Source organism: Beta vulgaris, chromosome 7 (genome assembly GCF_026745355.1).
Source record: "Beta vulgaris subsp. vulgaris cultivar EL10 chromosome 7, EL10.2, whole genome shotgun sequence".
Taxonomy (NCBI): Eukaryota; Viridiplantae; Streptophyta; class Magnoliopsida; order Caryophyllales; family Amaranthaceae; genus Beta; species Beta vulgaris.
The window spans coordinates 5,114,322-5,137,163 of record NC_079208.1 but is presented as its reverse complement, the minus strand read 5'-3'; the positions used below and the strand labels follow the sequence as shown (position 1 = coordinate 5,137,163).

Below are 22,842 nucleotides of genomic sequence, written 5' to 3'. Positions count from 1 at the left end.
ATATGTTGATGCATTAATTAATGCGTTGAAGTAGTTATACGAAAGAGAGGAGAGAGTGCACATATCATAATTCATATTTCATTATGTGGTGTTGTTTCCCGAAACGGGGAGAACATTATCTAATTAAGGGAATAGGAGGATCATGTGCATATGATTGTGTAATTGTGTGTCATGACTAAATTTTATTAAACAAGGTCTTTTAGTACAATTTTCTCATGCTACATCTAGAAATGCGTTTCGATTTGCGTGTATAATGTCAAAGATTATTTTCTTGCTCATTTGTTTATTTGAAACTCTGAGTAATAAAGGAAGTAAAAAGTATAGCTACACTCATAAAGTCATAATAATTGTGGAAATTGTATGATATTTAATGTATAAGTTCTTTGAACATATTTTAATAAAGAGAAATTCTATATGATAGCCCCAACTTTTAGGTTTTCTACATGGTATTACTTTTTAAATTTTTTTATACTTGGTAGCCCCAAACTTTTAGGGTTTCTACATGCATGTTAGGACTTGTTAAGTGAATTCCGTTAAGTTGTCGTTAGTTTTGACATTTATTAATCTGGCACGGAAATCAAGACTTTTTCGACACCCAAAACAAGTATTTTTGATCATTTTTTGACAATGAAAGGGGGGCGGTTTTGTCCTAAAAGGCTCGATTAAAGGTCGGAATTGTCAAAATACTCGTTTTGGGTGCCGAAAAAGTCTCGGTATATATACGTGGTAGACTAACAAAATATCAAAAATAATGACGACTTAACGAATTTCACTCAATAAGTGCTACCATGTAGAAAATATAAAAATTCGGGACCACCAAGTATAAAAAAGTTTTAAGAAGTGCTACCATATACGAAACCTAAAAGTTGGGGCTACCATGTAAAATTTTCCTTTAAACAAATCGGAAGTGATAAGGAGAACACGGTGTTTACTAGTGTCAAGATCATACGATAATTATTTTTCAAAATCATCAAAGGGATAACTAATTAATGTGTCACAATTGTAACTAGTGTGAAGGAGTATAATTTAATTTTTTTTTGCTAAGTAAAGAAATATAATAAGCCCAAAGAACATTACATCCTAATCCATCTTATCTAGAGATGAGCAAACCAACTAGGTTGGACTCCTCCCTCTAGAAAGAGAAACAAAACATCTATACAAACCTGTTATACAGACCCTTTTGTAATTATCTACCTTCTATACACAATTTACTCTGATTTCATTAAACCAAACTCTATCTGTATCAGTAATTTTGTTAGGCAAAACACAAGAAATTCTATCAACAACCATTTTCTTAACTCTTTTCACTAAATATTCAGGCCTCCAAACTAATCCATTCCAGCAGGCTTCATTTCTTGCCCACCAAATCTGGTACATCAGCCCAATGAGCACAACAGCTATTACGTACAAATCTCTGGAATTGTGTTCTCCTGCTTCTTCTCATGAATATCATCTGTCTCTGGAACAGTTGTTGAGTAGTTTTGTATCCAATCCAACTTAAGATATCTTGTAAACATGCCTATGAGTAGTTACACCTAAAAAACAGGTGCTCATGTGTCTCCACACCTACAGCACATGACATTCATCCTCATGTACTATACCTGCCTGCTTCAGTCTACTCTTGGTCCAGAGTCTCTCCTGCATAACCATCCAGGCTATCATTCTATGCTTTGGAATAGTAAGTCTATTCCATATGAATCTATCCCACTTAACAGGTGCCATGGAACCTATTAACTTCTCATAAACCTTTTTAACTGAGTATCTAGGCATATTAGTTATCTCCCTTTGCATATATACCCTCTGAATCTCCTCCTTGACCTTGCATATCTGTTTCCAGTACCAGCTGTTGTTTTGTGGAGCTTGGTATGTCCACCAATCAGCCACTTTGATGTAAACATTATTGACCCATTTGATCCATAGTGAGTCCTGTTTACTAGCTATTGCCCACACATATTTTGTCATAGCTACTTTATTCCATTGCATGACCTGTCTTATACCCAGCCCCCTTGCTTGTTTAGGCTGGCAAACATTTTCTCATGCTACATTCCCTCCTCTTGCTGTGTAATAAGTGCCTGTCCATAAGTATGCTCTACATACTCTTTCAATATCCTGCAGGACACATCTTGGAATTATGAACACCTGAGCCAAGTACACATGAATACTCATCAACACATAGTTGACTAGTTGAAGTCTACCAGTGTAGGACAGATGCCTACTGTTCCAAATCTTAATTCTTGCACTCATCTTCTCCACCAAAACTCCACATTCAGCTGTAGAGATCCTCTTTGCACATATGGGAAACCCCAAATACTTAAAAGGGAGCTCACTATGTCTAAAACCAGATGCATTCTTATTTCTAAGGACCAGGCTTTCATCCATACCTGCTGTATAAAACTCGGACTTCTGGCTATTGATCTGGAGTCCGGATGAGTCAGAGAAAAGCTTAAAAGCTTGCAACATTACATAAACTGAAGGGAATTCACCACCACAACAAAGAATTACATCATCAGCAAATACTAAATAAATGTGATAATTTTATCCCTTTACATCTTGGGTGATATCTCAATGCAGGCATAGTGTCTAAAGACTTCATAATCCTAGACATATACTCCATACATATCACAAACAGCAGAGGGGAGATGGGATTTCCTTGTCTCAGACCCCTTTTTGATTCAAAGAATCCATGAAGAGAACCATTAAGCATCAAAGAAAATCTAGGGGTCCTAACACATGTCATTACAAGGTGAATAAAGTGAGCTGGAAATTGAAGAGCCACCATCATCTCATTTAGGAACTGCCAATCAATTGTATCAAAGGCCTTCTGCATGTCCAATTTCATAATACAGTTAGGCTTCACATTCTTTCTCCCATTATCCCATAGTGTCTCACTAGATCTTGGCACACCATGATGTTATGAACAATAAATCTCTCATGAACAAAAGCCCCTTAATTCTCAGAAATTTGCTCAGGCAACACCACTCTAAGCCTATTACATAACATTTTAGTAATGCACTTATAAATCACATTACAACATGCTATGGGCCTAAACTCTTTTACAGAACTAGGGCAAGGAATCTTAGGTATAAGTGTGAGAGTTGTAGCATTTACCTCTTTTAGCAACTGACCTGTATGAAAGAAAGCCAGATTAGCTGCAGTTACATCCTCCCCTATAATACTCCAAGCATCCCTGAAGAAGTAGCCCCCAAAGCCATCAGGTCCTGGGGCTTTGTCCCCTGGTATTGAGAAAAGAGCACTTTTAACCTCCTCAGCTGTGTATGGTCTATTTAGAAACACCCTGTAATCTTCACTCAGCACTGGTCCATTATTAATGACAATCTCCTTTACAGGAACTCTATTAGGTAACTCTGACCCTATGAGCTTTTTATAGTAATTCAAGAACGCTGTATTGACCTCCTCCAAGTTCTCCTTCCAATTGCCTTGATCATCATGTATAGCACAAACAGTGTTCTGCAACCTCCTTGCTCTGATAGATTAATGGAATAGCTTTGTGTTCTCATCACCTTCCTTGCACCATCTCATCTTAGATTTTTGTGCCAAGAATGACAAATACTGCTTGTGAACTAAGTTATACTGGATCCCAACCTCACTTTCATCCCTTATGTACTCCATATTCATGGGTTGAGCTTGAAGTCTCTCCTGACACTGAAGTAATGATTTTAGGGCCCTGATATCTAGAGCTTGTAAGTCTGAGAAGCCTTATGCATTCAGTTTTTTTCAATCTACTAATCACCTGGTACATTTTACTTCCAATCACCTGTGTTGCCCAGCATTCAGCTACAATTCTTTCAAACTTTTCATCTCCACTCCACATAGTGAAGTATCTAAATGATTGTTTACTTGGTTCAATACTAGGGTATACATTTATCACAATGGGAGTGTGATCAAATATCCCCTCAGGCATGAAGTGTGCCATAGCAATAGGGTAAACATCCAACCAGGAATCATTCACCGTGGCTCTGTCTAGCTTGCAAAACACCCTAGACTCTTCTTGCTGCTTATTGTTCCATGTATACATACATCGAGAGCTCATTAAGTCTCTCATACCACAGACACTCATGCATCTCTGAAGGTCTGCTATCTCATGTTGTCTAACAACAGCTCCAATTCTCTCCTTTGGTTTAAGCACACAATTAAAGTCCCCACCTATCAGCTAGGGACCCTTAATCTTCTGTGAGATCTCTTCAAGATCCTTCCACACTATCTTCCTATTTGTTGCATCATTAAAGGCATATATCAAGCTTAAAAAGAAAGACCCAGCCCCTCCTGTTGGGCTCACACAACAGTGAATTAGTTGACTACTCATGAATAGAATATTGACTAGGAAATTCTACCACTCCTATGCTCAGTTAAGTTTGTAGTAAAACACCAGCCACTAAACAACCTTTGCTAAAGACTTCCCATATTTGAAGCCTTAACCTTCGTTTCAAGGAGGTCAACAATCCCCACAACCTTCTTAGTCAGATTCTTCTTAACCTCCAGCTGCTTATTAGGATTATTAACCCCCCTGATATTCCATATTATTATCTTATCCATCCCCCTGTGGGGCCTGTCTACCCCCACCATGCCTACTTCCTCCACTTGTACACTGGGCCATGCCCACCATAACCTCTGGTATCTCCTCTCCTAAAACCGCAAAATCATTCTGGACTGTTGGGGGTTCAGGACTAACCAGCCTTCTCCTAGCCGGTGCTATAACACTCTGGAAAATTACCCCATCAGCCTTCTGTTGTCCCTGATCAGGCCCTTTAGGCTTCTTTTTCCATACCTGCTGCACATTCTTGTGTTTACACTCCACTTCCTTGTGTCTCATTCCTTTACAGTGGTCACAACACACTGGTTTCCATTCATACTCCACTGGCACATTCATCAACACATCATTTTCAATAAGAAAATCTATACTATCAGGGAACTGTTGATCTACTTTCACTTCAATCATCATCCTTGCATACTGCAATCGCTCACGCTTGATAGTAGCTTGGTCCAATTAATCGGTTTCCCCAATTGTCCAGCAATTTTAAAAATACAGTTTTCCCCCCAATACTTGAAATCCAACTTCATCTGGATCCGGGTAGGAATAGTCCTGATATCCTCCCTTGACACATCTAGATTTGCAGAGTTCTAGAAGTCTATTTCAGTTTGAATGTCACTCAAATCAATTTTAACAGGTGATTTGTTGCCATTTACATCTTGCTCAACATTACTCTAAGGTGAAAATAAAATAGGAACTGGATCAATACCTTCTTGACGAGGTCTTTCCAATCCTTGTGAGTTTTTCCTACCATTAGTTCTCTGAATCGATTCCAACCAATCTGAGAAATTTACTCTAACCTCATTCTGCTGCTGTAACTCTCTGAGAGATGCTCTAGGATACAACACTTCCTCCTGGATTGTTGGAATACCATCCACATCCAGCGCCGTGATTCCCAACACCTCATCCATATACTTCTTTTGCTTCCCTTCAGATTTCGTAGGACCTTTCTTATCATACCCTGAGCTGAGTTCTCCTGTTGCGAGCTTGCCTGCTGAGCTTTCTTTCCTTTCGATTTCCTTGCCATGGCAGTCTGTGTAAGTTTTACGTAGAGAGGATTTCTAGAGAGAGAAACTCCACATGCTCCCAAGTCTTTTTGAGTATAATTTAATTAAGACATGATTTAGTTAATAATCAAATTAAAATCCTCTCAAATTCTTTTTTTCCATCTCCAATCTGTCAATTACATGAATGTAAAAAAGGGAATGTTGATGTAATCCCCCACATTTTTAAAGGATTTTCGTAAATATATTAAGTTATTTATGTAATTATATTAAATCCAAATGAGTTTGGAAAATGATTTGACTTTTAAAAAGGGTTGACTATTTTAAAAGTCAACTAAAAATATTTTTTCTAAGCTTAATAAAGTTTGTGAAATTTTAATTAAGCGTTTAATTATTAAAAGTATATTTGAAAAGAAACTTAATGGAATCGAAAGCCCAAAAGAAATAAAAAGGGAAAGGATAATTTGATGACTAAAGTCCTAACAAGCCCATCTTGTTAGTCATCAAAGTTTTAATTATTGAATTCCTTTTCCTAAGCCCAATAGGATTAGCCTATTGTTTTAATTATTGAATTCCTTTTCCTAAGCCCAATAGGATTAGCCTATTTAAATATCCTAAAACCCGAAGTTTGCCCTACACTTATTTTCTCTCTCCTCCCTTGCACGTGAGTTCCGAAATCCTTCCCCCTCACTCGACATTTTCTCTCTCTTCTTCCTCTTGAGCGTGACTTCCATCTTTTCTCTCAAAAATCGTTTCTTCTTCGCTAAGTAACGTTTCTTGTCGAACAAGAAACGTCACAAACCTTTTCTTGAAGCCGAAAAAGTGATTTCCGCCGGTTCCTTGCTGCTGTCCTAGTCCGGCGCCCTCTTTCCTCCTCTTATTTTGGTTGTTTTTTTACTTCTCCTTTAAGATTCCATTAAAGTTCTAATTTTTATTGTTTTTTATTATTATTTGCATGATTTCGATTTGAGTTTATTTTTTATTATGAAATATGTATTTTTCGGATCATATGTATAAAAGAAAATTTCAGATTTATTATTTTTAGTTTTAATCATGAAAGATGTGATTTTTAGGGTTTTAAATCACTAAAATCGTATATTTGAAGTATGAATATGAATTTTGATTGGAATACGATTTTTATATTCATTTAAAATATTTTCAGAAGGTTTAGAAAATTTTATAGTTGCTGGAAATTCAGAAAGTTAATATTTTAAGGTTTTAATGGTTTTTAATCACTAGAATAGTTTATCTATACTAGGGATTAAAAAATAGAGAGTTTAAATTATAAAAACGATTTTTAAAGAAGTTTAGAAGGGTTTGGGACGTTTTAAAGTTGCTGTATTTTTTTTAGTACAAGTATTTACTCGATTTCTTGGTTGTTTTAGGCGGAGAATTCACTGTAGGGGACTTTTAGTGCTTAAAAGTGGCCTACCGTTACGTTTATACGAGGTACGTACATAGTCTACGTGCTAAATGGTTAGAAACATGCTCTAGGGATGTTTTTAATTTGTAGTATCATGTATAGGACCTTGTAGTTCATATATATGATTTACTGAGATGGCTTTACATGTTATTTGCTTGTATGCTACATGTAAACTAAGAATATGTTTAAGTATGACTTGTTTGTATGGAAGTTTGATGCAAGCAACTAAGTTTAGTTTGGTATTAATTCGTGAGTGAATTAATGTAAGTAAATTGGAATCATGGATTCTTTGAGTTTATCATTTATCTTATAAGAACCGAGGATCTTATTTGGTAATTTGAGTTATACCTATATAAAGGTACAGTTTACTGTTGGCTAGGTTCAACAGGCAAGTTAGTAAAGAATAAAAGAAGTTAAAAGAGTCTTGGATGCTAAGTTGTGAACACTTATTAATTCTAAGATTAAAAAGGAGTTTTGTGATGTTATGTGATTAGTAGTTGTGGTATTATGTGCTTGGTTGGTGTCAACACAAGTATAAAATGAATGCAACGTAAAGTGAAACGAGAATAGGTTATAGACTTTAGACTGGTGCACGTCTAGAGTTGGACACTAAGGGTTGGGGTACATAGTCCGCCGTGATATGTATCTTCGAGGTTGGATTGATCACCATTCCTCTTTAGTTCAAAGGTTCCTCGATATCGTAGGTCATTCTGGTTTAGGAGTCATGACCGTATTTCCTATTTCAGTATAGTCAACTCGTCCCAATAACTATTCCATTTAAAGAAGAAATAAAATTAGAGTCTAGTTCAGTAAGAGTCATCTGCAGTTGTTATGTTGTTATTATTTTATTCTATAATTGTATTGTAGTATCATGTTTAGGATTATTGTTGTCTGATATGTAGTACTCAGCTTTGCTGATTACGTGCTTGTCTGTGTTTGTGATCATGGCTTTGCCTATTGATCCTGTGGTGATCCTTCGGGGGAGCAGAGTCAAGAAAGCATTGACATTACAGGTTCGAAGATGCATACCATTGGGGAATCTGGAATGGAGAGGCTTTTGTGACATTAGTAGTATTTAAGTTGTTTCTAGGATTTATATTTTCAGACTTTAGCTTTAAGTTGGTGTGTTTTAGTTCAAACATTGTTTGACTCTTATTTCATAAGTTTAATAAAGTTGGTTTTGTTTTAGTAAGTTTTCCGCTGCAAAATTCTGAGTAAGCCGAAACGTTTCACACGGGCGATAATGCCTGGGTAATTCTCTAGATTTTTTTTTATAAAAGTGTTTTCTAGAAAGAGAGAATTATCGGGGTGTTACAAAGTGGTATCGAGCTTTAGGTTAGTTTAAGACTTATAGGCGCCTAACTAACTAGCTTATTAAGTGACTTTAGCTTCTTAAGTTACCTAGCTTATTGTTGTATTTGAAGGAAACCTTAGTATTGCTCCTACGTTTCATTTCGAAAATGAACACAAATATTTTGAGGATCAAATTTTTTTTAGAACCGAAATTTTTTATTTCGGAATAGGTTCGAAATTCGTTTCCGAAATGAGGAGTTCGAAATTTTTTCGTTTTCGTTTTTCGGAAATTTTTTTAGAGCCGAATAAAAAAAAAAAAAAAAAATTTGTGTCGAGTAAAATTTTTTTTTCGAATGTCTTGAGTTCGAAATTTTTTTTTAGAAAATTTATTTAGGCACAAAAGTAATGTTATTATAAAAAGTGCCTGCATTATTTTCATACCTTTAAGGGTTTACAACATGACATTGTGAGAATGGGTAGTATAGGAAGGGCATATAGGATAAAAATATTATATGCCTGCATTGAAAATTTAGTTCAGCATCATTATAAATTTTCTTCCCTGCAAATAAGTGCATTATTATTTTTCTTCCCTACTAACGATGCATGAATGTTTTCTTTCCTGCTAATTGTTATATCCTTTTGCCTATTAAAGTGTTATATTTTACATGCCTTTGTTTTCTTATCCTTTGATTCTTGGTGGGAATACGTTAAGGAAGAGTGCTAAACCTTTTGGGTTATTGTGATGTAGCTCTACTATTATGGCTGCAAATTTAGGAAACTACTTTAACCCTATCGTCCTGACTGACGATGAAGACGACGACCATCATCCACCCATTGACCATAGAGAATATGAAGAACTGCATTGGATAATGCGTCGCATCTTGAGGAGACACTATGCTAGGGATGATGAAGTCATCATAGAAATGGATCATGCTAGAGGAACTACCAGGGAAGACATATATGATGCATGTATGAGGGTGGAATCTGAACCTGAGGAAGATTTGGACACCATACCTACTAGGCAGTCTAAGATCAAGAGGAAATTCGTTGACTACTATGAGACTGACGAAGAGGACGAAGTTAGTGATGAAGACTTTGTACCTCAACAATATAAGGAAGATAAGGACAAGGATGGCAGTGTAGTGCCATAGGTTATAAACTTATAGATATTTTTTATATATATATATATATATATATAGAGGTACATAAGGTTTTAGTTAAAAGAATAATGTTGGGTATGTGCCAACAAGACAAAGGTGTTTTATAGGATTAGCATTTTAGGAAATATAATTATATACGAGTGTGTTATTTTATTTCACATTTTTCTTTTCCCTTCTATGGAAGAATAAATTTTAGTTTGTTTAATTCAAGGAGTAAAAATTTATTTTGGACACGTAATGGGGAATATTTTTTTTTATTTTATTTTCATTATGTGATTTCAATTTTTCTTGCCTAAATTCATGTGACTATGAATTTACTTACGTGAACAACTGTATGAATATTAGTGAACATTCCATGTTGAAACTTAGTGAAATTGTATGTGATGCGATCTTTAGTGATCAAATCAAGTATTGTCTTGCTTAGATGTCATACTAGTTTTCTGGAGCCTGAGTAGAGTTATATTACTTTCAGGTCCCGAAGTAGAATGGCTAACAACACTGAACTAGCCGACGCTATTCGCCTCTTGGCGGAGAAACTGAACCAGGACAAGGTTGAACGTCCAGAGACTGCTGGAGAAATGTTTGAAAGACTGTCCAAAGTGAAACCACCTTACTTTAAGGGACAAGCTGACCCTACTTTCCTAGAAAACTGGATTAGGGAATTTGAAAAGTTGTTTGAGGTAGTGAATTGCCCTGCTGACATGAGAGTAGGACAAGCTGTTTTATACCTAAAAGATGAGGCTGACTTGTGGTGGAGAGAAAAGGGGCTAGATTGAGTGCTGCTGAGGGATTCAATTGGGAAGCCTTTGTGATTGTGCTGAGAGGAAAGTTTTACCCTGCCTTCATGAGGAAGCAGAAAGCCCAAGAGTTCATCAACCTTAGAATGGGTAGTATGACCATTTCTGAATACTATAGTAAGTTCATAGCCTTGTCTAGGTTTGCACCTGAGGTTGTAGCTACTGAGGAGCTTAAGGCTCAGAGGTTCGAACAGGGATTGACTGATGAGATCCAGCTGGGATTAGGGGGTGAGACCTTTACATCCTTAGATGTAGTGTATGGGAGAGCTTCTCATATTTATGGGTTGCAATCGAGAAGAGATAAGAAGGCTGGAATAGTTGGTGAGAAGAGAAAGGAGGTTAGTACTGGAGGAAACCAAGGTAACTTTAAGAAAAACCGGAATGGGAATGGGAACTTTCAAGGAAGGAACAACCAGGATAATCGTAGTCAGGGTAGACCTGAGAGGGTTCACATTGTAAGTTCTGTGACAAAAACCATCCTGGGAAAGACTGTAAAGGAGAGCAGTGACCTGTCATTACTGCCAGAAGAAGGGTCACAGAGAGTATGAGTGCTACTAAGCACGGAAAAGGTTTGAGAATTCAGGGAAACGGTAATCAGGCTAGACCAGGGTCTAATCAAATAGGGAACCAGGGTCCTAAGCCTGGAGGTCAAATAACCAAGGGAACCATAGTAGGCCTGCTGCTAATGATAATTCTACCCAGAACAAACCTGCAGGAAAAGTGTTCGTGATGAGTCATAACGAGGCAGAGAGATCTGCGGATGTGGTAACTGGTAATTTCTCTATCAACTCAGTTTTCGTTAAAACGTTATTCGATTCGGGGGCTACTTATTCTTTTATTTCGCCTTCTGTTTTAAAGAGTCTGGGATTGGTGGAGTATGAGTCAATTGACTTGTCTGTTAGTATTCCTACTGGGGAAGTCGTTAAGTGTACTAAGTTATTTAAGAACTTACCTTTGAAGATAGGAGGGAGTGTTTTTCCATCCGATTTGATCGAGTTTAACTTAGGAGATTTAGATGTGATTCTTGGGATGAACTGGTTGAGTCATTACAAGGCCAGGATCGATTGTGAAGTCCAGAAAGTAGTGTTGAGAAACCCTTCGGGAAAATTTACCTCATATAGACGATTTGGGAAACCTAAAAACTTTGGGTGATCTCTGCTCTACAAGTGCAGAAGTTGATGAGAAAGGGGTGTGAGCTGTTTTTCTGTAGTGTGCAAGATGTGAGTAAAGAAGCTGAGTTAAAACTTGAGGATGTTCCAATAGTGAATGAGTTTATGGACGTATTTCCGAGTGAAATTTCAGGTATGCCGCCTGCAAGAGCTGTCGAGTTTACCATAGACTTAGTTCCTGGAACTGCACCTATATCTAAGGCACCTTATAGAATGGCACCTCCTGAGATGAGTGAGTTAAAGACACAATTGCAAGAACTTTTGGATAAGGGTTATATCAGACCTAGTGCATCGCCTTGGGGAGCTCCTGTTTTGTTCGTGAAGAAAAAGGATGGGAGTATGAGATTATGTATAGACTATAGGGAGTTGAATAATGTTACCATCAAGAACAAGTACCCTTTGCCTAGAATAGATGACCTATTCGATCAATGAACGGAGCTAGTGTGTTCTCGAAGATTGACTTACGTTCAGGATATCACCAGTTGAGGGTAGCTGATAAGGATGTACCTAAGACTGCCTTTAGAACGCGTTATGGTCACTACGAGTTCACTGTAATGCCATTTGGGTTAACCAATGCTCCTGCTATATTTATGGATTTGATGAATAGAATCTTTCATGAGTTTTTAGATAAGTTCGTAGTGGTTTTCATCGATGACATTTTGATTTATTCGAGGAATGAAACCGAACACGATGAACATTTGAGGATTATCTTAGAAACCTTGAGGAAGAACCAATTATATGCCAAGTTCTCTAAGTGTGAGTTTCGTTTGGAGAAAGTAGCATTCTTGGGTCATTTTGTGTCTAAGGAAGGAGTATCTGTAGATCCTGCTAAGATTCAAGCTGTGAGTGAGTGGCCAACTCCAAAGAGTGTGACTGACATTAGAAGTTTCTTGGGTTTAGCTGGCTATTATAGGAGATTTGTGAGGGATTTCTCGAAGATAGCGAGACCTATGACGAATTTAATGAAAAAGGAGACCAAGTTTGAGTGGAATGAGAAGTGTGAGGAAGCCTTCCAGATCTTGAAAGATCGTTTAACCACTGCACCTGTCTTAACCCTACCTGATGGGAATGAGGGATTTGAGGTCTATAGTGATGCTTCGAAGAATGGTTTGGGTTGTGTATTGCAACAGAATGGGAAGGTAATAGCTTATGCATCGCGTCAACTGAAACCCATGAGGCTAATTACCCTACCCATGATCTAGAGTTAGCTGCCATAGTATTTGCATTGAAGATTTGGAGACATTATCTTTATGGGGCAACCTGCAAGATATTCACAGACCATAAGAGCTTGAAATACATATTTACCCAAAAAGACTTGAATATGAGACAAAGGAGATGGCTAGAGTTGATTAAGGATTACGATCTAGACATCCAGTATCATGAAGGGAAAGCCAATGTGGTGGCTGACGCCTTGAGTAGGAAATCGAGTCATAGCTGAGTCTTTGATAGTTCCTGAGGAGTTGTGTAGAGATATGCAAAGGTTGAACCTAGAAATTTTAAATCCTGGGGAAAGTGAGGCTAGACTCAGTAATCTTTCTTTGGGAGTGTCAATTTTCGATGAGATCATTGAGGGTCAAGTTGGGGATGAGCATCTAGATAAGATAAAAGAGAAAATGAAGCAAGGTAAAGAGGTAGACTTCAAGATTCATGAGGATGGGAGTCTAAGGTTTAAGGGACGGTGGTGTGTACCACAGAAGTGTACGACCTAAAAAGACGTCTTATGGATGAGGGCATAATACTCCGTATTCTGTGCACCCTGGGGGTGACAAGTTGTATAAGGATCTTAAGGTGATATATTGGTGGCCGAACATGAAACGAGAGGTAGCCGAGTATGTGTCTAAGTGTCTAACCTGTCAGAAAGTGAAGATAGACCATAAGAGGCCCATGGGGACAGTCCAACCACTAGAGGTTCCTGGATGGAAGTGGGATTCGATTTCTATGGACTTTGTGACTGCCTTACCCAAGTCGAGGAGTGGAAATGATACCATTTGGGTTATAGTGGATAGACTGACCAAGTCCGCTATTTTCATACCTATTAAGGAGACATGGAAGAAGAAGCAACTCGCTACAACCTATATCAAGCATGTAGTGAGATTGCACGGAGTCCCAAAGGACATTATTTCAGACCGTGACTCTAGATTTCTATCTAAGTTTTGGAAGAAGGTCAAGCAAACCTTGGGACAACATTAAAGATGAGTACCGCCTTTCACCCTGCGACCGATGGTCAGACTGAGCGGACTAACCAAACTATGGAAGACATGTTGCGAGCTTGTGCTATAGATTTTCAAGGAAGTTGGGAGGACCAATTAGATTTGATTGAGTTCTCTTACAATAATAGTTACCATGCGAGTATCAAGATGGCACCTTTTGAGGCGTTATATGGACGGAAGTGTAGAAGTCCCATTTGCTGGAACGACTATAGTGAGAATGTAGTTTTGGGGACAGAATTCATTGAGGAGACCGTCAAGAACGTTAGATTGATTCAGGCTAGAATTCAAGCTGCGCAAGATAGGCAGAAGAGTTACGCAGACTTAAAGCGGCGCGAAGATGAGTTCGCTGTAGGTGATAAAGTATTCCTGAAAGTATCACCCACCAAAGGCGTTATGAGATTTGGGAAAAAGGGCAAGCTGAGTGCTAAATATGTAGGCCCATATGAAATTTTGGAGCGCATTGGGAAAGTAGCTTATAGATTGGCATTGCCAATGGAGTTTGAAAAGATGCATGATGTGTTTCACATATCCCAATTGAAGCGCTATATCCCTGATGAGCGCCATGTGTTAGAGCCTGAACGAGTGCAGATAGATAGTAGCCTCACTTATGAGGAAAGACCTGTCAAGATTCTCGACAGGAAAGTGCGTAGTACGCGTAACAAGGATGTTCATATTGTCAAAGTTCTTTGGTCTAACCACGAGTCAGAAGAGGCAACGTGGGAAGCCGAAGAGGATATGAAGAAAAAGTATCCAGACCTATTCCTTGAGGTGAGTTACGAGGGCGTAACTCGTTTTCTTTAAGGGGGGTAGAATGCGATAAATTTCGCGCTTTTTGTCTATTTTTATGACATTTTCATGTATATGTATGCCTATGTTGGGCAATTTGCACATGTTAGTGCAAAAGAAGTAGAGTCTCCGCATAAGAAAAGTGTTCATAAGTGACACAAGTGTTTAAAAATGGGAAAGTGCACAGAGGCACTATCTTTTCTTCAAAGATTTTCGAAATGAAGTTCAGACTTTCGAAAACAAGAGGGTTTTGTGTTAAGTTTCGGGACGAAACTTCTTTTAAGGGGGTAGACTGTAATCCCCACATTTTTAAAGGATTTTCATAAATATATTAAGTTATTTATGTAATTATATTAAATCCAAATGAGTTTGGAAAATGATTTGACTTTTAAAAAGGGTTGACTATTTTAAAAGTCAACTAAAAATATTTTTCTAAGCTTAATAAAGTTTGTAATTTTAATTAAGCGTTTTAAATAATTAATTATTAAAAGTATATTTGAAAAGAAACTTAATGGAATCGAAAGCCCAAAAGAAATAAAAAGGGAAAGGATAATTTGATGACTAAAGTCCTAACAAGCCCATCTTGTTAGTCATCAAAGTTTTAATTATTGAATTCCTTTTCCTAAGCCCAATAGGATTAGCCTATTGTTTTAATTATTGAATTCCTTTTCCTAAGCCCAATAGGATTAGCCTATTTAAATATCCTAAAACCCGAATTTTTGCCCTACACTTATTTTCTCTCTCCTCACTTGCACGTGATTTCGATCCTTCCTCCTCACTCGACATTTTCTCTCTCTTCTTCCTCTTGAGCGTGACTTCATCTTTTCTCTCAAAAATCGTTTCTTCTTCGCTAAGTAACGTTTCTTGTTGAACAAGAAACGTCACAAACTTTTCTTGAAGCCGAAAAAGCTGTCCGCCGGTCCTTGCTGCTGTCCCAGTCCGGCGCCCTCTTCCTCCTCTTATTTTGGTTGTTTTCTTTACTTCTCCTTTAAGATTCCATTAAAGTTCTAATTTTTATTGTTATTTTATTATTATTTGCATGATTTCGATTTGAGTTATTATTTTTATTATGAAATAGTATTTTTCGGATCATATGTATAAAAGAAAATTTCAGATTTATTATTTTTAGTTTTAATCATGAAAGATGTGATTTTTAGGGTTTTAAATCACTAAAAATCGTATATTTGAAGTATGAATATGAATTTTGATTGGAATACGATTTTTATATTCATTTAAAATATTTTCAGAAGGTTTAGAAAATTTTATAGTTGCTGGAAATTCAGAAAGTTAATATTTTAAGGTTTTTAATGGTTTTTAATCACTAGAATAGTTTATCTATACTAGGGATTAAAAATAATGAGAGTTTAAATTATAAAAACGATTTTTAAAGAAGTTTAGAAGGGTTTGGGACGTTTTAAAGTTGCTGTATTTTTTTTAGTACAAGTATTTACTCGATTTCTTGGTTGTTTTAGGCGGAGAATTCACTGTAGGGGACTTTTAGTGCTTAAAAGTGGCCTACCGTTACGTTTATACGAGGTACGTACATAGTCTACGTGCTAAATGGTTAGAAACATGCTCTAGGGATGTTTTTAATTTGTAGTATCATGTATAGGACCTTGTAGTTCATATATATGATTTACTGAGATGGCTTTACATGTTATTTGCTTGTATGCTACATGTAAACTAAGAATATGTTTAAGTATGACTTGTTTGTATGGAAGTTTGATGCAAGCAACTAAGTTTAGTTTGGTATTAATTCGTGAGTGAATTAATGTAAGTAAATTGGAATCATGGATTCTTTGAGTTTTTATCTTATAAGAACCGAGGATCTTATTTGGTAATTTTGAGTTATACCTATATAAAGGTACAGTTTACTGTTGGCTAGGTTCAACAGGCAAGTTAGTAAAGAATAAAAGAAGTTAAAAGAGTCTTGGATGCTAAGTTGTGAACACTTATTAATTCTAAGATTAAAAAGGAGTTTTGTGATGTTATGTGATTAGTAGTTGTGGTATTATGTGCTTGGTTGGTGTCAACACAAGTATAAAATGAATGCAACGTAAAGTGAAACGAGAATAGGTTATAGACTTTAGACTGGTCACGTCTAGAGTTGGACACTAAGGGTTGGGTACATAGTCCGCCGTGATATGTATCTTCGAGGTTGGATTGATCACCATTCCTCTTTAGTTCAAAGGTTCCTCGATATCGTAGGTCATTCTGGTTTACGGAGTCATGACCGTATTTCCTATTTCAGTATAGTCAACTCGTCCCAATAACTATTCCATTTAAAGAAGAAATAAAAGTTAGAGTCTAGTTCAGTAAGAGTCATCTGCAGTTGTTATGTTATTATTTTATTCTACATATTGTATTGTAGTATCATGTTTAGGATTATTGTTGTCTGATATGTAGTACTCAGCTTTGCTGATTACGTGCTTGTCTGTGTTTGTGATCATGGCTTTGCCTATTGATCCTGTGGTGATCCTTCGGGGAGCAGAGTCAAGAAAGCATTGACATTACAGGTTCGAAGATGCATACCATTGGGGAATCTGGAATGGAGAGGCTTTTGTGACATTATAGTATTTAAGTTGTTTCTAGGAATTTATATTTTCAGACTTTAGCTTTAATTGGTGTGTTTCAGTTCAAAATTGTTTGACTCTTATTTCATAAGTTTAATAAAGTTGGTTTTGTTTTAGTAAGTTTTCCGCTGCAAAATTCTGAGTAAGCCGAAACGTTTTCACACGGGCGATAATGCCTGGGTAATTCTCTAGATTTGTTATAAAAGTATTTTCTAGAAAGAGAGAATTATCGGGGTGTTACAGTTGATTCTAGGGACAAAGTGTTTTTATAATTCTAATGTTTCTATTTGTTAGGTTTAGAATTTTGGGTTGGCGTACGAGCACAACCCGCAAGCCACGAGCTGTAGCAGCTCGCGACAGTCGTCGCACCTCGCGACAAAGGCATGTTTTTCAGTAGTTGCGTGTTTCGATTAAATTTCAAATTGGTTTACAGCATGGTTATTTGTTGACGGATGGTCTTAGGCATGTATGTTAAGCATGTTTGAGTAAGTTTGGGTTGGTTTTAGTCATTATATTAATAGGGTATGTGCCTTATTTTGTTGGGTGGCCTATGGTTGTTTGCCTTGGAGTATGTTGAGGACCTATACCTTGTCGTGCTTACTCACATGTGAACTTTGTTGGTTAGTTTGGACTCGATTCGCTTGTATACCATGCTGTGTATACTTATGAAAGTGGTTTCAATGGATTTTGTGTATACCTTGTCATGTATACCTTGTGCTTGTAGAGTTTGATTGATCCTATGGACGGTATGGTTCTAGGAATTTGGGTTTGATGATCCTAAGGGTGGCATGGTCCTAGGAATTAGTGTTTGATTATCCTAAGGGCGGTATGGTCCTAGGAATTGGTTACTTAACCTTGGGCGGTATGGTCCATTGGTTCACTTACGGGTGGTATGATCCGTAGAGTTTAGCTATTCGGAAAGCGCGACATGGTCCTCGAATATGCAACGTAGGCCTTAGGCGGCATGGTCCAACGAGTCTACTCACAGATGGCATGGTCTGTTGTGTTTGAGCTTGTTTGACCGCATTTGTTGCATGGTTTGATCGGGATTGGTTTGACATTGAGCTTCCTTATTTGTTGCTTATGATTTATTGTACTTTGTTGTGAGTATGATATCTTGGTTATGTGTTTCTTTGGTGTTGCTTCTAATTTCTTTAAGTTTATTATCTATTCCTATTTGGGCTGGGAGAACTGCTAGTTACTCCCCACTGATTGTGGAAGTTGTTGATTTATTATGCAGATGGTGATGCTGTTTAGGATCGTCACGGTTTGGACCGGGGTTGTGCGTCTTAACCTTGTGAGCAAGAAAGTGGTGCTAGTCATAGTGGACGAGCATTTTGAAGCAGGAATTAGGACTAGTTACTTAGTAGGACTTAAGTAGCTATCCTTTATGTTTTGTTGCATGTTTTGAACCACGGATTTTAGTTGTCCTTTGGTTTAGATTTCTCTACTTTAAGGTCTTCTTTGGAAATCATATGTTGTTTTGAGACTTTTTGGGAATGAGGGTATGGGACCTCATTTTCCTTTTTATATATGATTTCGGAAGTTGAATATTGTCTTGAAGGATTATTCTTGTTTATAGAGTAGCATCTCCGTCTTAGTGGTATTTCCACTGCCACTAGTTGCACTATTTCTTTTACTTTAGTCTCTTTTCTTCTTTGTATTGGACGGGATGTTACACCCCTCTACCAGCCCCACCCCCTCCCCCATCCGCCGTCGCGAGCCCAAAACCCTACCTCCCCTTGCGAGCCTAGAACAACCCAGTTGCTGGCGAGCTTCCCGCTGCGATGCGCGCTCCCAGACACCCTTCTCGCCTTTGCCTTCGAACTGGAGTAGAGCAGAGTAGGGTGAATTCGACGGGGGTGGAAGAGGGGTGCGAAATTCGTCGGAGGTGGGGGATGGGGTGCATAATTCTTCGAGGGTGGGGGTGCGGAATTCTTGGGGGGGTACGGAATTCGTCAGAGGTAGGTAATTCAATGGGGTAGGGGTAGGGGAGGGGGGTTGTCACAAGTTGGTGGGAAGGGGGGTGCTAGGGTAGGGGGCTGTCACGGGGTGAGGGGAGGGGGGCCTGCTGGGTGGGTGCTACCAGGTAGCGGTGGGAGGGTGGGGTAAAGGGGGGTTAGGGTTAGGGTTAGAAGTTAGAGGTTAGGGTTTGATTACGAGTTAAATTTTAAGATTTAGGGTTAATGGTTAATTAGGATTAAGACTAACGGTAGTTAACGCTATTAGTCATTAAGGGCATTTGTCTGTATTATTATGAAACTTAGGGGTACCCCGTGTATTTTGAAAAGTTGGGTGATACCTCGTGAATTTTCTGAAAACTCAGGGATACTTGGTGAAAAAACCGATTTTTTTAATTATCAATATTTATATTGGACTTTCCATAGAAAATACATACACATTTATTATCAATACCATATATCAACGTCTATCAAACATAGCATGTTAGCCACCTAATAATGGTGAAACTGGTAAATACTTTCTTTAATACTCACTCCTTCCCATAATATAAGTCGTATTTTTTATAAGGTGTCCCAAAATGTAATCATAATTAAGCCCAAAATACTCTCATGAAAATAATTCGATTCCCAAAATGTTAACATAATTTCAGCTTCCAATGCACCATTATTAATGACAAAATGGAATTTTTTTACCGCATTCAATTCCTCTACACATTAAACCATACAACATTAATGTTCATTTTTTTTTTATTACAAAGAAAAAAACAATATATATGTTTCCCAATAAAAATGAATCTTTTTATTGAAATAAAATAGGATTCCACTTTACCTTAATACTCGTGTAAAAACAAAATTAAGACTTATATTATGGGATGGAGGGAGTATATGTAAAGTATAAATTAATGCGAGGCCACATAATAGACTAGGAGTCACCTTGGCCGAAATTGATTATATTTACCCTAATAAAATTATTTGTCGCTTTCCTTCAAAAAAGAAAGGAGGAAAGAGCAATTTTTAGTTACTTCGTTGACCGTTTTATGATTAGCAATTATCCATTTAGCTCCGTAATTTTTATTGTATATACAGGTGCACTATAAATATCGTATATCCAAAACTATATTTTAGATCATTCCTCATTCTAGGAGGATTAATAAAATTAATAAAATAATAATTCAGCTGAGTAAATGAACAAAAAGTCACCTTAGATGTACATGCTTATACTACGCCCAAGTCATTACTTTAGAGCATGGATCTCAAAAAATTAGCTCCCATTTTGCCACATCACCTGCTTTTCAAAATCAAGGACATTCCCCTTCCCATCAATGACATCCCTAATGTCCCAATCTAGGCCCTACTTCAAGTGGTGATTTTTCAGTAAAATCTGCTACTTGGTTAGCTCATGATTTGCCTGAAAGACCTCCATGGCCTTTTAATTGGATTTGGAAGTTGGATATTCCTCCCAAATTACAACTATTTGTTTGGCAACTCTGCCACAATAGCCTAGCTGTCAGAGCTACCATGTTTAATAGGAAAATCTTGCCAACAAATGTGTGTCCTCATTGTAATTCGCAACCTCAAACTATTGACCACTTGTATTTTGATTCCCCAAACTCCCAAAATATTTGGCATCTTGCGGAGATTAAGTCTTAGTGCGCACCACCAGCATTGTCCTTCCCCTCCACTTTAGACTTTGTTGACCCTTGAGTTTTGAAGATGACCTAACCACAAAAGACATAGTATATTTTATTTATGTTGTTGCAAGGTAATTCATGCTCGAGCTAAGAGAATACTTGATTGAAGATTAAAACGGAGAATTAATCAAGATCGAAGTAAAGATGTTCGAGAGATGAAGAATCAAGCATGGAATGAAGATTAGAATACATTAGGGTGTATTTATTATCCATGTTAAGGTTGAGTAATAGCTTAATTAAGTTCGTAGTGAATTCTCAAAGGAACTTGGTTCTGTTCCCATGAAAGGAACAGACCTGGCACTATAGAAACAAGGTTAGGGAACAAGACTTAAAACTGATTTAGGAACACCTAAGAGACTCTAAAGTTGTGCGCCTAACTCTAAGTGTGCGCCTAATATGTTAGTTAGAGTTTTTAGGTTTGTTTTAACTAAGATCCACTATTTTAGGAATTTAGTTTAAGTTTGTTAGGAAAAGATTTTAAAAAGATTTTCTGATTTTAATTAACCGATTTTCAAATCTTATCTTTTTATCTTTTATCTTTTATATTTTATTTAAAAGATTTTGTTTTCAAAAATAAATATCTTTCCGGTTTTTAAAATGTTTCGGTTTTTAAATATAAAATTGTTTTTCGATTTTATTAAAGATATTTTAAAAAGATATTTTTCCTAAAAACTAGCTAAAGTAAATAAATTATTTTATTTCCTAAAAACTGGATTACACGCCTAAAGATACTGCTACACGTTTTTGTAGTTAGTGGATTTAGTGGCTTAGTTAATTATCCTCCAAGTATTTAATTAAATTAAATGAGTTTAATTATTCTCCAAGTTTTGTAAAACCACGTAATATGTTATTGCTTCCCTTATGGAGTGAAGTAGTGGATTAGTGGATGTTTTACATGACATGTGATAATTAATTTAATTTAATTAATTAATTAATTAAAATCATGGAGATCATGTGATAATGGTTTAATTAGTGGAGAACATGTCTTGTCTTAATTGTCTATAAATAGGCACCTAATTCATTTGAACAAAGTGTGTCTGACTTAGCTAATTTGTCTTAAGTTATCTAAAAGAGTCAGTGCCTTTTCCTTAAGAGAATTCATACTTACATTAATCGAGTTTATTACTCTTCCATTGTTTTACAAAGTGTATTTTTGAGAAAAGGGTTTGAGTGAACTCTTGTAAGTGTGAGAAGCTTTGAGTGAAGCAAGAGAAAGAGAAAGAGAAAGGAACTTCGAGTGAAGTTTGAGAGGAACGTCAGTTGTGGGAACTGTCGTTGGGAACTTGAGTTGAGTGACTTAAGTTGAGAATAGAGAGAAAAGTAATAGGTTGTAATCAGAGTTGTTTTGGCCTATTATAGTGGAAAGTTGTTTAAAATCCCTTGTGGTCGAGCGAGGTTGTTTCTTCCTACTAGGCATAGGAAGTTTTTCCTCGCTAAATCTCTCGTGTTCCATTGTTCGTTCCCAAGTTTACGTTTAATTCCGCAAAAAGTATAGCTTATTCTCTCACTATAATTCACCCCCCCTCTTATAGTGCTCATATTATACAACAGACTTCTTGTAGGATTTCAATGCTCATCATACCTTGCCGAAGTGCATCTTCATTTTCTGGAGCGTTTGGAAAGAGAGAAATTATGTAATTTTCGGTTCAACAATGAAAATTGGTGCCAACAATGTATCATTCACCGAGCCAAATTTGCTCATAAGAATGGAAGTGCCGCTTACAAGTGGATTTTTGTCAAGCTATTGGATCTCCTCTTAGAGGAGCACTACCCCCTTTCCCTCACCCCCATCCCTTGGCTACTCTTGTAGGTTGGGATCCTCCACCTCATTCTTTCTACAAATTGAACTTCGATGGTTTTGTTCGTGGTCTGGGGGCAATGGCTGGTGTCCTCATCCGTAATCATGAAGGCCATCTTCTTCACGCCAAAGCTTTCAATCTTGGCCACAGTTCAGTTCTCATTGCAGAAGCCACTGCGCTGCAACAAGGTATCAAGCTAGCTCTGCATTCGGGTCTTCGCAATATCATCATTGAAGGGGATAACCTCTTGGTCATCAACGCCTTTAATAATATTTGCTCTACTCAGTGGAAGATTGCCAATATTATTGCTGACTGTAAGCTCATGCTCACTCATTTTGCCTCTTACCAAATCAGACATGTGTTTAGGGAAGCAAATCGTGCTGCTGATTTGATAGCCAATGTAGGGCACCTAGTAGTGTCTAGTTGA

The 22,842-nt window shown here is 37.2% G+C and overlaps 1 protein-coding gene across 1 annotated transcript; it reads left to right on the top strand.

Annotated features, from left to right (window-relative positions):
* Nucleotides 1–22,494: 22,494 nt before the first annotated feature.
* Nucleotides 22,495–22,842, top strand: LOC125491759 (uncharacterized). The gene has a single exon (XM_048633848.1). The coding sequence runs from the start codon at nucleotides 22,495–22,497 to the stop codon at nucleotides 22,840–22,842; it is 348 nt and encodes a 115-aa protein (XP_048489805.1).

What these genes read in the sequence shown, in the direction of transcription:
- LOC125491759 (XM_048633848.1), top strand. Translation starts at nt 22,495, where the DNA reads ATGGCTGGTGTCCTCATCCGTAATCATGAAGGCCATCTTCTTCACGCC.